Source organism: Eurytemora carolleeae, unplaced genomic scaffold (assembly GCF_000591075.1).
Source record: "Eurytemora carolleeae unplaced genomic scaffold, Eaff_2.0 scaffold58, whole genome shotgun sequence".
Taxonomy (NCBI): Eukaryota; Metazoa; Arthropoda; class Copepoda; order Calanoida; family Temoridae; genus Eurytemora; species Eurytemora carolleeae.
The window spans coordinates 322,579-336,581 of record NW_019396025.1 but is presented as its reverse complement, the minus strand read 5'-3'; the positions used below and the strand labels follow the sequence as shown (position 1 = coordinate 336,581).

The window sequence follows — 14,003 nt, the reverse complement described above, 5'->3', positions numbered from 1 at the left end:
GGGGGGGGGGGCATGATAAAGGGGTGGGGTCGGCTGGTTTTGAAGTCTATACCAAGGTCATATATAACCTTAAATATCTTAACACTGAGTCACACTGAATCTCTAACTGTTAGAACTCAGCCCAATGCACACTGCTCTGCACAGGCATAAACCCTTTACAAACCAATGTTAAGCCCTATCTACGCTTTTTACTCTAGTAATCTTTGTTTGTTTGTTTGTATTTCAGATCATAACTTAGGAACCACAGCAAATAAGCAAGACAAAACTGTACATTTTAGAAAAATTGGCGTTGTTTATGTACGTATTCTTAAAAACAAGTTATTTTTCCAGTGCTCCCTTTGTTTACTTTCTTATTTTTTGTTTACATTTTAGGGGGAAAATATCTATCTATCTCTGAACATATTAAGTATTGATGTGTACGCCGGCAAAATGCCTATTAAATACATTACCTAATATATGCCAAAATCGAAGTTTACTGTTTTGCAGTATGTGTACTGTATGAACCCCACTTCCTCTTGGAATCGAGGTTTCGTGAGATGAGTTGGCGAAGTGTCTATCGTTGTCTATGTTAGGAACCCATTGACTGATTTGTCTAAAATTTTAACTGAGGAACTCGTTAGAACCAGGAGAATATTCTTTGCTTGGTTTAAAATGTCTAAATTCTAAAAATTATAAAAATGTGTGTGCAAAAGTTTTTGATATTTGGTAAATTTTGAAAATGCGAGAAAAAATATTATTAAATTCGCGAACTTTTTGTTGCAAAAAGAAGATGCGAACAGATAGAGCCATAATTAGAAGTAGAAATAGATGAGGGGGCGTGAAGCGCCTATAACAAAAAGTAAAGAATAAAGGTTAAAAGTTTCAATGAAAAAGTGAAAGACAATTTTAGCTCCTTGTCATGGAGGAATTAGATTCACATTATATCTTAAACAAAAGTTGTGGTAAATAAAGGATTGGACGAAAAAAGAAATTGAAATTTCAAGTTAAAGTGTCTCTGATTGTTTTACGAATTTGATATTTTAAAACGTAAATACTTTAAATTTGAGAAATGTTAAAACAGAGGTAAAAATTCCTGGAAGTGTATTCTCGAATAATTCCGGATTTATGTTTTGGATGAATAGACTAGGATTCCAGATTTATATTTTTCATGAATAGACCAGAATTTATAAAGTTCTCATCCTTAAATCCAGCCCGATATCTGCAGCTTAAGAAGCATGATTGGGGATTTTTAGGATGAAAAATGATTCCCGAATCCAAAATATTTCCTCCACGCATCCTTTTAAAGAATAAATTCACATCCTAATCTTTCTTTTATCCTTCTATCCTTTCATCCTTTACATTTTACCTTCTATCCTTTTATTCTTTTATCCATCAATCCGTGTTCAATCCTTTATTACCAATTTGTTTAACTTCTAAAAACTGATTTATCTGCAATTTTAATTAGATACCGGATAACCCAAAACATTGCAATTTCTTGCAATCCCGATTTGTCAAGGATAAAATTTGGCAGAGTTGCAGAGTTGCAATGAACCATTCTGTTTGCTAAAACTTAACTTTATCAAGTTTATTGTTTAATGTTTATATTGTTGGATAATTAGGAAGGAGAACGTACAAGGATAAAGTTAGGTTGGGTAGGTGCAGGTAGGTTAGGCCAGGTTGGGAAGGTGCAGGTAGGTTAGGCCAGGTTGGGTAGGTGCAGGTAGGTTAGGCCAGGTTGGGAAGGTGAGGTAGGTGTTTTGCTAGGTATGGGATATGGACTGGCTTAGAATAGAGGGTGAGAGGGCAAGTGCTGGAGAAAATGGGACAAAGGAGAGATTGGATAGAGTCGGAAACGATGGAACAAGAATTAATTTATAAGAAGATTGGCTAAAAAAGTGGGAAAAGGGAGCTGGTGGGCTACAGATAGGGATGGTGGGAAAGAGAAGGTGGGACAAGGTAGTTGGTTGGGAACAGAAGGTGGTACAAGGGAGTGGTTTGGGTACAGAAGGTGGGACAAGGTAGTGGGTGGGGTACAGAAGGTGGGACAAGGTAGTGGGTGGGGTACAGAAGGTGGGACAAGGTAGTGGGTGGGGTACAGAAGGTGGGACAAGGTAGTGGGTGGGGTACAGAAGGTGGGACAATGTAGTGGGTGGGGTACAGAAGATGGGACAAGGTAGTGGGTGGGGTACAGAAGGTGGTCCAAGGTAGTGTGTGGGGTACAGAAGGTGGTCCAAGGTAGTGGGTGGGGTACATAAAGTGGGAGAAGGTAGTGCGTGGGCTTCAAAGTGCAGAGAAGGACTTGAGATAGTAAGGAAGGAATCCATCTATGGACTGCATAAAACATTGACCTGATGTGTTTGCATGCATTAAGTACAAACACCTTGAATTCAAAAACTTGCTTTGTACACAAACATGAAACATTGCTTTGAAGAAAAGTCCCTGAAAGACTTGAAGATAAAAAATGAATCAATTAAATATATTGTAGAAAGACAGAATAAACTAAATAAACAGAACTAAGTGTGTTTAAGACGCTCTTCATATCTTGAATAAACAAAGAGCTTTTTAGTCAGATAAACTCTGGATAAAAAGGATAAAATTAGTCTAAACATTTCAATTTTTTGCTAATTATTTATAAGAACAGGGATCTGGGACTTATCATGTTTGCAAGAGGATAAGTGTTTAACACGTCAAATAGTTTGCAATGAATTTATTGCATTATCTCATTTGGCCATCAATCAACTATACTATTCCTACTCCTTATTAACTTCTAGGAGTCCTACTCCTAGTCATCTCCTAGGAGTCCTACTCCTAATCATCTCCTAGGAGTCCTACTCCTAATCATCTCCTAGAAATCCTACTCCTAATCAACACCGAGGAGTCCTACTCCTAATCAACACCGAGGAGTCCTACTCCTAATCAACACCCAGGAGTCCTACTGCTAATCAACTCCTAGAAATCCTACTGCTTATCAGCTCCTAGGAGTCCTACTCCTAATCAACTCCTAGAAGTCCTACTGCTAATCAACTCCTAGGAGTCCTACTCCTAATCAACTCCTAGGAGTCCTACTCCTAATCAACTCCTAGAAGTCCTACTGCTAATCACTCCTAGGAGTCCTACTCCTAATCAACTCCTAGAAGTCCTACTGCTAATCAACTCCTAGGAGTCCTACTCCTAATCAACACCGAGGAGTCCTACTCCAAATCAACTACTAGGATTCCAACTCCTAACCAACTCCTAGAAGTCCTAACCATCTGTATCTCCTAATAAAAATCTGTAAACCTTAGAACAACTCTTATCAGATAATTTAAGAGGAAATGAACCCAATATTGTTTCTAATCCATTCTCTTTAAAGACATTCAAAGTACACTCATTGTGAATTGTGATTAATTATCACAATTGTATGTTTCATACAATAAAATACACAGTTAATATACACAGTTAATCACACATCCCTGATTACCCCCCCCCCCCCATCAATTAGCCATCCTTAATCACTAGTGAGGTATGACTCATCTATGCACCAATGCATCAATGTCTGTTAGCCTTGTATTCCTATGCTTAATTAGTTTGTCTGTTTCATCTCAAAACAGTTCTAATAACCTGCCAAACCAAACCAATAATAGAAATACACTTTTTGTCATAAGCATTAAATTAAAATGTGCCACAAATTACCCTAGACCATCGATTGATTTTTAATTTTTGACCGATATTTTATCATTTGGAAATCTTTAATAAGCAAATGAAGAAAACAACAAAATATGTTCAAAAATATAATTTTGTGAAAAAGTAAACATTGAGTTTATGAGTTATTAAATATTTAACATGTGTATGTGCTCGAGAATAGAATGTTAGATTTACAGAATAGAAAGGAAAACAAATAGGAAAGTTAAAAAATAATATTTAAGAAGGGAAAACGAAATTAAAGAAAGGAAATTGTATTGTAATTTGAAGAAAAAATAATGATTAAGAGAATAGTAGAGAAAGGGGATGATACAATAGAAAACTTTAAAGTACATTAAGAAGAGGTCAGAAAACGGGGATCCGGGAGAAACATCCAGGAAGGATGGCAGAGGGTCACTATCCTTCTATCCTTCTATNNNCCCCCCCCCCCTCTCTACATATACCTCCTGTTAAGCTCTTTAACCCTAACCTTAATCCAAGCTAACCCTAGGCTTTGATTCCTATACCTGACTTCCTAAACTCATGCACCCTGCACCCACTATTAAATCTACATAGGTACATACCTTACAATAGCGTATATTTCCTAAATTTAAAAAAGATCATTGTAAAGTTTTCATTTAAGACCCTTCGCCTCTCCTCCGCCTTAACTTTATCTCCTCTTCGCTACTTCCGCCTCAACTCCCTCTCCCCTTAGCTATCTTCAGCCTCACCTACCCCTTCCTCAAGCTCCCTTCCGCCTCCACTTTAGCTCCCATTTGCCTCACCTTTCGCTGCCAGTCGCCTTACATTCCCCTCTCCCTTCCTCCACCTCTTTCCGCCTCCTCCCCCTACTTCCAGCTGTTTCCCTTCCGCCTCACCCCCTCCGCTCCCAGCCGCCTTCCTTTCCAGTTAAAAGTCCGTTTAGTTTTACTCCCACCCTTTTATTTCATTTCAATCATCTAGAATTAGTGTCAAGGTAGTGTTTTAGGTGTAGGGTATATGTAGGCATATTGCATCAGGAGATGTAGGGAGGGAGGGGGAGGTTGCAAAATTTGGGAGTGGGACCTGGTATAAAAGGGGTTTGGAGGGAGGGGTTTAAAATTACACAGGTTTTAAATATATAATTGCTGATAATGGAACTAAACTGGAACAGAATTGAATCAAGTTTAAACATGCAAACCATACTCAGAACCTTCCAGGCTAGCTTCCATACCTTCCTATACCAGGGCAGGGAGATCTGTAATAGTTTTAGGGGGGGGGGAAGGAGGAGGGATGATAAAAGAGGGAGGGGGGATAATTTAAGAAGGTAATTTGTTATCATCAACCATTTGCATCTAGAATCATAACAGTGGGAGGCCTAAACCAGGCATTNGGGGGGGGGGGGGCACCTCCCCCATCTTTACATTAAAATGCCTTTAGAAGAAATGAGTCATAGAGATAACTGATATATGAAGAAAATATCAAACTTCATACTTAAACAATATAAAAGATAAAAGAAGAAGATAAAAAAAAAACAATTTCTGAAAATAGTTTTTAATACACATGCTCGATGTAAGTCTTTTATTTTAAATTTCAGAATGCTTGAAAGTTAAAGTCTAATAAAAACAGGCATCCTTCAAAATATTACACATTTGAGAAGTGTAAACATTTCTTTAGACGCCTAGCTTAGGCAACATATGCCATGTGTAGCTGGATTCTTCAACATCAAACCTGATATTTGTTCAAATCTCGACACATTTCATTAGCACAGGGATATATTTGAGGATTGGAGACGGCATAGATGGGGGATTACTCCGGGTAGGGGGAGTAGGGGTCTAGGGTTGGGTTAGGAGCAGCTGATATTGATCTTATGTTGCCCGGAGATGCAACCACGGACGTCAAATCTTAGAATTGTAATGGATTGACCCCGATACAGCGTATCCAACATGTTGCAGAGATACAGGGATACAGAGATACAGGGATACGGGGATACAGAGATACAAGGATACAGGGATACAGGGGTACAGAGATACAGGGGTACAGGGAAATAGGAAAACAGGGATACTGAAATATAGGGATGCAGGGATACAGGATTACAACGTTGAAATGATTTAGGGATACAAGGTGTCAGGATACATGGATGTGCATGATTGGATATCATGATAATCTCATATAGGATATATACTTGAATACTTGTATGCTGGATATAGGGATGGATCAATTGGATACAAACATGAGTATTGATGATGCTTGTTAGACACGACGTGCACTGAGAGTATATTTCTTCATCATATTCACAATTTTAACGTTCTAAACCATTCACTATCCCCTCACCTCCACCCCTGCAACCACTCCCCACCCCCTTCCCCAATATTTCCCCTCCCCAACAAGTGCATTCTGCATTCTGCACATAAACCTGGTTTTATAATTCATAGATTAATAACAATACAGATAGAACACTAGATGTCATCTTTTCAAGATTTAGGGGTTTTTCGTTTACAATAACCCTGAGTCAGAAGCCCAAAGGAGTTTCGCACAGGCAGCGCATGCTCTCTCTCTGTCTTGTAATACGAGTAAGTTAAGTAAATTTTAGTTTTTAGGCAGTGAAGTAGTTTTCAGGCTGAGTAAAGTAGTTTTCAGGCAGTAAAGTAGTTTTCAGGCAGTAAAGTAGTTTTCAGGCAGTAAAGTAGTTTTCTGACAGTAAAGTAGTTTTCAGGCAGTAAAGTAGTTTTCAGGCAGTAAAGTAGTTTTCAGGCAGTAAAGTAGTTTTCTGACAGTAAAGTAGTTTTCAGGCAGTAAAGTAGTTTTCATGCAGTAAAGTAGTTTTCAGGCAGAGTAAAGTAGTTTTCAGGTAGTAAAGTAGTTTTCAGGCAGTAAAGTAGCTTTCAGGCAGTAAAGTAGTTTTTAGGCAGTAAAGTAGTTTTCATGCAGTAAAGTAGTTTTGAGGCAGTAAAGTAGTTTCAGGTATTAAAGTAGTTTTCAGGCAGTAAAGTAGTTTTCAGGCAGTAAAGTAGTTTTCAGGCAGAGTAAAGTATTTCAGGCAGTAAAGTAGTAGTCAGGCAGTAAAGTAGTTTTCAGGCAGTAAAGTAGTTTTCAGGCAGTAAAGTAGTTTTCAGGCAGTAAAGTAGTTTTGAGGCAGATCAGAATTAAATATTTCACGCATATTTTATGTAATACCTGGTTGACATTCATATTTTATGTTTAAAGGTATAAACTGTACCTTCGAATAAACCTAAAGCCTTGCAAACTTTTATATTGAAAATTTTTTTTTTTTGTTATTCCAAGTTTTTTTTCAAATCAGGAAACATAATCTTATTTGCGTTCATCAAAATATCAATTACACATTAATTTCTCGATTCAGTGAATCTCAGTTAGTTCTGACTATCACTATTACAAATTTCTGACCTTAACCCCACCCCTCCCCTGCCTCCTTATCAATGTCTGGAATTCAGTTCAATTATCAATATATGCCATGGACCAGCTACGTATCTTAAAGGCATCGAAATCTCCGTATGAAGCATTTAGAATGAAGCCTCAGGGTTCTGTAGAAAATTGAATTCATATTGTGACACTTTTATGATTTGAACATTTCCAATAAGCTTAAAACAAATATAAGAAGATTAATTCAAATCTTTCTCTATAAATCCCTTAACACTAAGCTTCAAAGTAAAAGGGCCTTTTATTAAAAAAAATCTTTATTTAAAAGCATAAATTTCAATTTTAAAAACGCATATACGTAATTTTTTTCTTTAGCATATAAATTAGCATATGCGTCTCTTTTCCATTTTATCTGTATCAATTCCCCTTCCCCTACAAAAACTTCCACACTCCCCTTCATCTATGCACAGTTATATCTAATTTCATCTTCCTCGAAGGGATCTAGGAAAAACTCCTGACGAATGAATTTCAGTTGTAAGGATTTAATCTGGAAAACCAGAGCTTCCCGAGGGAAACAAAATACAGTATTTATCTGAGTTTTTAGATAAAAAGTAATAAAATATTGCTAACCTGCTTCATCTCCTCCTTTTCGTGTTCCCTTGGTAGATTCTTTTGTTTTATTTCATCTTCATCATCGTTCTCTCCTTCACTATCATCAGTATCATCCTTGGCAACAGCTGCATGAACCTGAATATTTCGAGGATTTTTTAGATGAAAGAATTGAGGTTTTCCTGTCATATTGCCACATTTTGCCACAATTTGGCACAGCTGGTTTTAAAACCATAGGTATTTCCAGTAACCCCACGGAATTCAAGTAAATTCTAATCTAAACCTTAAAGGGATAGCAACCGTAATTCTAATCCAAACCTTAAAGGGATAGTAGCCGTAATTATAATCTAAACCTTAAAGGGATAGTAACCGTAATTTTAATCCAAACCTTAAAGGGATAGTAACCGTAATTATAATCTAAACCTTAAAGGGATAGTAACCGTAATTCTAATCCAAACCTTAAAGGGAAAGTAACTGTAATTCTAATCCAAACCTTAAAGGGATAGTAACCGTAATTATAATCTAAACCTTAAAGGGATAGTAACCGTAATTCTAATCCAAACCTTAAAAGGATAGTAACCGTAATTCTAATCTAAACATTAAAGGAAAAGAAACCGTAATTATAATTTAAACCTTAAAGGGATAGTAACCATAATTCTAATCCAAACCTTAAAAGGATAGTAACCGTAATTCTAATCTAAACATTAAAGGAAGGTAACCGTAATTATAATATAAACCTTAAAGGGATAATAACCGTAATTATAATCCAAACTTTAAAGGATAATAACCGTAATTATAATCCAAACCTTAAAGGGATAGTAACCTTAATTCTAATCCAAACCTTAAAGGGATAGTAACCGTAATTTTAATCCAAACCTTAAAGGATAGTAACCGTAATTCTAATCCAAACCTTAAATGGATAGTAACCGTAATTCTAATCTAAACATTAAAGGAAAAGTAACCGTAATTATAATTTAAACCTTAAAGGGATAGTAACCGTAATTCTAATCTGAACATTAAAGGAAAAGTAACCGTGATTATAATTTAAACCTTAAAGGGATAGTAACCGTAATTCTAATCCAAACCTTAAAAGGATAGTAACCGTAATTCTAATCTAAACATTAAAGGAAAGGGATAGTAACCGTAATTCTAATCTGAACATTAAAGGAAAAGTAACCGTGATTATAATTTAAACCTTAAAGGGATAGTAACCGTAATTCTAATCCAAACCTTAAAAGGATAGTAACCGTAATTCTAATCTAAACATTAAAGGAAAAGTAACCGTAATTATAATTTAAACCTTAAAGGGATAGTAACCATAATTATAATCTAAACGTTAAAGGGAAAGTAAACATAATTCTAAGTCCTTGTTCTGCGAGTCAAAGGGAAATTTAGACCCGCAGAACAATAAAAGTACGTATATTGCCATTCATTTAAAAAAGATATTTAATTAATCAAAAATCCTACAAAAATTAAACTAAAGATTCCTTAAAGGAATTGAGTCTTTGTAACAAACTCTAATTTTCCAATACCTAAATTTCTTCCACCTGATGGTGTAAACCTTTGATATTTCAAACCTAGATTTTTTCATCTAACAGAATTCATAGTTTGAAATATCTAAGTTCTACGGCATTGGGTTACAAAGATATAGAGATTAGAAAACCATAGTTTGTGACAAAGACTCATTTCTTTTATAAATTTATATTAACTATCTTTTCGAGCATAACAAGAAATAATTCAAATCCTAAACTGATTTAAAGTTGTTGAGAAAGATATTAAAAACTATTCAAAAGGTCCATACGACCTCTCAAACCATTTTCATCAGATTAACAATAGATAAGACACTCCCAATATGGTTCAACCATTTTTCATCCCCAATCTAAATATCCCTCCCCCTTCCATTGGCTCTATACATAAATTAAATATATATTTACATAACATTAAAATTGATATCAACCATACACCAATCTTAGTTATTAAAAGTACAAAAAAGATAAACTATCCGCACCCCTTAACGTCCTCAAAATTTGTTTTTTTAAAATTTAAATAGACGAAATTTAAAGAGTTGAACGTCCAATTTACAACAGTACCCTTTGAATCTCTATCTGATTAACCATATGAGAAAGTTGTTAAATTTCTCTGCATCACGAAGGTAGTTTTTAAGAGTTTTTTTTTCAAGAACCAACCTTGATCAAAAAGGATTGAATATTATCTATGTGAATCAGTTCCTTCCTTCAAGTTCCTTCAAGCCGATCAAAATGGCACATTACAATGTATATAAACCCGAAGTTCACGATGATCCAATTATTACAGTTTTAACAAATGATGTGTGAACATTTCTTTCAAGTGTGTGAAAACCATAACTTGCAGCAAATCATACAAGATTCAAGGATACAAGGAACAAATATTAAGTTTTTAATTTTAAAGCTTTTAACGGAGAATAATAATAATTCCAAAGAACAGAGAAAAATGTATATGTATGAAAAAACTAGTTTTTGAGCTGATTAAAACGTCACTGTAATATGTAAACAAACCCTCTACCCTCCCCTTTACTTTACTTTAATTGCGCCCAACAAATGCATTCTCTAATCTTAATACTATTTGCAATGTACTCAACGACCCTGTAAATTCTCATCTTTTTCTTTTTCCTGTTTAAAGAGTCTAAAGCCTCCTTGGTACGAACCATATGTTGCTAATTGCAAAAATATTTAAACGGACAATCTTTGAAAAGTTTCACTTAAACAAATAAAACAATAAAATAACCTTGAGTCCATGTACGCCAATCGTAATAATTAGAGTTTTAAACAATTATTTGTTAATACTTTTTTATTCAATATTTTTCTTCTCAATTTTTCATGCTTTTCATAGAGTAGCTTTCTCCGTTTTAAAATATTTACGTTTTTGAGAGGGCTTTATAGCATTGTTTTCATCATGGTATTTATATATCTCTGTTTGTCTGCTTTTTCATTGAAAGTTTAATTTTCGAAGCTTTTTAGATTATAAATTTTACTTTAAAGGGAGTGTTTGCGAAAAATGAAAGGGGGTATAGGCTGGGGGTATGCATTATTCCGCTCAGATCGTAAATAATTCAATAAAACATTATATTAATCATTCAGATATTACAACCTACAAATAAATGCATTAGCATAAAGTTTATATTTCATAAAATGTTCTTTAAACGCAATTATTTGGCCATGAGGTGTCTTTGCTCTCCATATTTCGGGGATTTTACCGTATTTACTTCGTGCAAAAAAATGCAGATTTAACAATTTTGCTGTTGACTATTTTATGTAGATTTCCAAAACTTCTTGAAGGAAATAATTTTTCTTTAATTTTGACCGGTCATTTGAGGTCATATAAAAAATATTCTACCTTAGGACCGGAGGAGGAAGAGGAGGTTGCTATGCTGTCCTCAACATTGTCCTCTGGGGAGCTGTCCTCTATACCCTCATCCCTGTCCTCGGCGAGGTCACGAGGACCCTCGTCCTCAGAGGAGTCTGATCATGTGATAAAACTTTATTAAAGTGACTGTTCTCAATATTTCATACCGATTTTGATAGAAGAAAAAATGACAGCTTAAATTCTGACATAGCTTGTTTGTTGCTTTTAAATTTTAAAGAATCTGGATATACAGATTACAGAATAGTTGTCTTGGATATTGATATCCTCTGTTTTTTAAATGATGCCTAAAAATATTTGGATATATATTGTAACTTACAGAGTATTTTATAGGGTACATTGAAGTTTTCAGGGGATTATCTATATATAAATTTGGCTTGTCTGTCTGTTTGTTTGCTTGTATCCAATAAACGTCAAACAGGCTGAACCGATCGGGCCCAAATTTTTTGTGGGACATCACGTGACCACAGGGAAGGTTTATGAATGATAAATAAATGTGTTTTAAAGGTTTTTAATATTTAAAAAAAATTACCAAGCCGATTTGTCTTAAAAGAATTCAGAGTATGATTTATGAATTTTGCATATTTTTCAGCAGGGTTGAGTAATTGCAGAAATTAAAACAATAAAACCGGAAGTGAGAATGAAGCAGAAAATTTTAATATTTCACCAAATTGAAAATTTCCGAATAAAACATTTAAATGAAGTGTTACAATTTTATGACTAATGTGCAATGTTTCAATAAAGATGAAAAAAATCCAATGTGGAGAAAAACATGAGCAAGAAATGTTGAATGAAAAATTTTTGATTACAATTTTTTTATGCTTTTCTTTTATTTCTTTTTCTGCATTCTTGCATAAAGCATTTTGCAGGGTCATATTTCAACAATACCCTCTTATTCTAGGCTTACAAAATTAAAGGAATTTTTGCGGCGGAAGGTAAATGAAGTATTATTCTAAACAACGGTTAGAATGTGAAGAATGTAGAAAGGGTTGGATGAAAATTCTTTTAGAAAATTTGAGAAGGATGGAATGAGAAAGAAAGGATGGAATGAGAAAGGAAAAAATGAGTATAAGAGAAGGATGAGGAGGAAGGGATTTGAAGGAAAGGATGAGAAAGAATATATAGAATGAGCACTAAGGATTGAGTAGGGAAGGATGAGAATTGAATTATGAGAATGGAAGGATGAGTAGGGAAGGAGGAGTAGGAATGATGAATAGGGAAGGATGCGTAGGGAAGGATGAGTAGGAAAGGATGAGTGGGGAAAAATGATTAGAGTAGGATGAGTAGGGAAGGATGAGAATTAAATTATGAGTAGGGAAGGATGAGTACTAAGGATTAGTAGGGAATGATGAGTAGGTAAGGATGAGTAGGAAATGATGAATAGGTAAGGATGAGTAGGGAAGGATGAGTAGGGAAGGATGAGTAGGGAAGGATGAGTGGGGAAAAATGAGTAGAGTAGGATGAGTAGGGAAGAATGAGTAGTGAAGGGTGAGTAGGGAAGGGTGAGTAGGGAAGGATGAGTAGGGAAGGATGAGTGGGGAAGGATCAGTAGAGTAGGATGAGTAGGGAAGGATGAGAATTAAATGATGAGAATGACATGAAAAAAGAAGATAAACATGAAGCAAACCAAAGTCAGATTAAATGCAACATCTTTCAATACATATCTTTTGATTAATTAAGGTTAGAAATCACGATTCCGTGATTTAGTTCACCCCCTCCCCCCCATCAACCCGCCTTCCGTGACCTTAAGTCAGGTTTCTAAGAAGAGAGAGGTAAGTTTGGGGGGGATGGTTGAACCAACTTGGGTAAATAATATCAGCTGATCTCTATTATTTCAATGGTTGAACATTTTTCAAAAGTTTTGTCTTTGCCTGAATCCACATCACGTTCTCGTCTTTCCTTAATCTCGTTATCTGACATTATAAATCTAGTGAAGAGAGGGAGAGAGGGTTGCTAAATCAGGGAGAGAGGTTAGGGATTGATAATATAACTGCAAGGTTTGGGATCTTAACTTCGGGAGTCCCGTCAAGAGAGACCGCTCAGTGCTGACTGGAGAGTGGAGACTTGGAGTAGGTAGGACTGGGCTACACTGAGTAGAGAGAGACGGTCGGACGGGAGGGATTCATCCCTCTCTCACTATCTTCTCTTCCCAACCTCTTTCTATCCTTCCTTATCCGTCCTAACTCACTTAATTTAGGCTCAAACTAAATAGGACAACACCTAGTGATTCAAATCATAAAAATGACCCCACGACACAAACCCATTTTTCGAAAGTAATTATAATTGATAATATAATACATGTTCCAGCACCAAGAAAAATGGATTTAAAATGTTGGCTTAATTAGTTACTGCAGACGTACTTTGAACAATATTACAAGCAAAGTTAATTCTATCCCTTTCTAAATTGATTAAAACTTTAAAATCATTCATTTAAATTTTAACAACGTTGCATTTCGGTTCAATTAACGCAGGAGAGGAACAGATTTAATACATGGCAAGGATTCAGACATGTTATTTTTTAGTTTTTTTTATATCTAATTTGAATTCGGAACTTTTGATCCAGGGTGGAAACTTTTAATTTGCAGCGATTAAGTGATTAACAAGTAAACAACAGCTGAATCGTATTTTTACGATCTCTTCATTCAAATAGAGAAGATGGACCTCTTCAAGATGGTCCAACAGAAAAAAAGTTAATTTCGTTTAATGAAAAAGATTCATATAAGTACTTGCTATAGGGATTAACAATATAAAAGTTTTGACCTTTGTACTTTATACACTAGAATATAAAAATTTTAACAGGAGGAGCTTTAGCCAATTAACAATTTAAAAAAAAAACTTTTCTGATACCGAATTTAATGAATTTTAGCCACGCCGCTGAACTACATAGGCGCGCAACTAGGGAAGGCCATGGGGGCCAGGCCCTCTCCTAGCCTAATTAAGGGGGCATTCCCGCCCCCCAAAAAAATAAAGTTTGCCCCCTGTAGGGGGGGGGGGCAAGA

At 35.4% G+C, this 14,003-nt stretch overlaps 1 protein-coding gene across 1 annotated transcript in view; it reads right to left on the bottom strand.

Annotated features, from left to right (window-relative positions):
- Positions 1-13,095, bottom strand: part of LOC111709915 (suppressor protein SRP40) — a 25,705-nt gene extending 12,610 nt beyond the window's left edge. The window contains exons 1-3 of the mRNA XM_023483901.1: positions 12,876-13,095; positions 10,978-11,102; positions 7,627-7,743 (exon numbers count right to left, since the gene is read on the bottom strand). Coding sequence (XP_023339669.1) covers positions 7,627-7,743; positions 10,978-11,102; positions 12,876-12,924 — 291 coding nt within the window. The 5' untranslated portion in view covers positions 12,925-13,095. The remainder of the gene's footprint in view (positions 1-7,626; positions 7,744-10,977; positions 11,103-12,875) is intronic.
- Between the last annotated feature and the right edge of the window lie 908 nt (positions 13,096-14,003).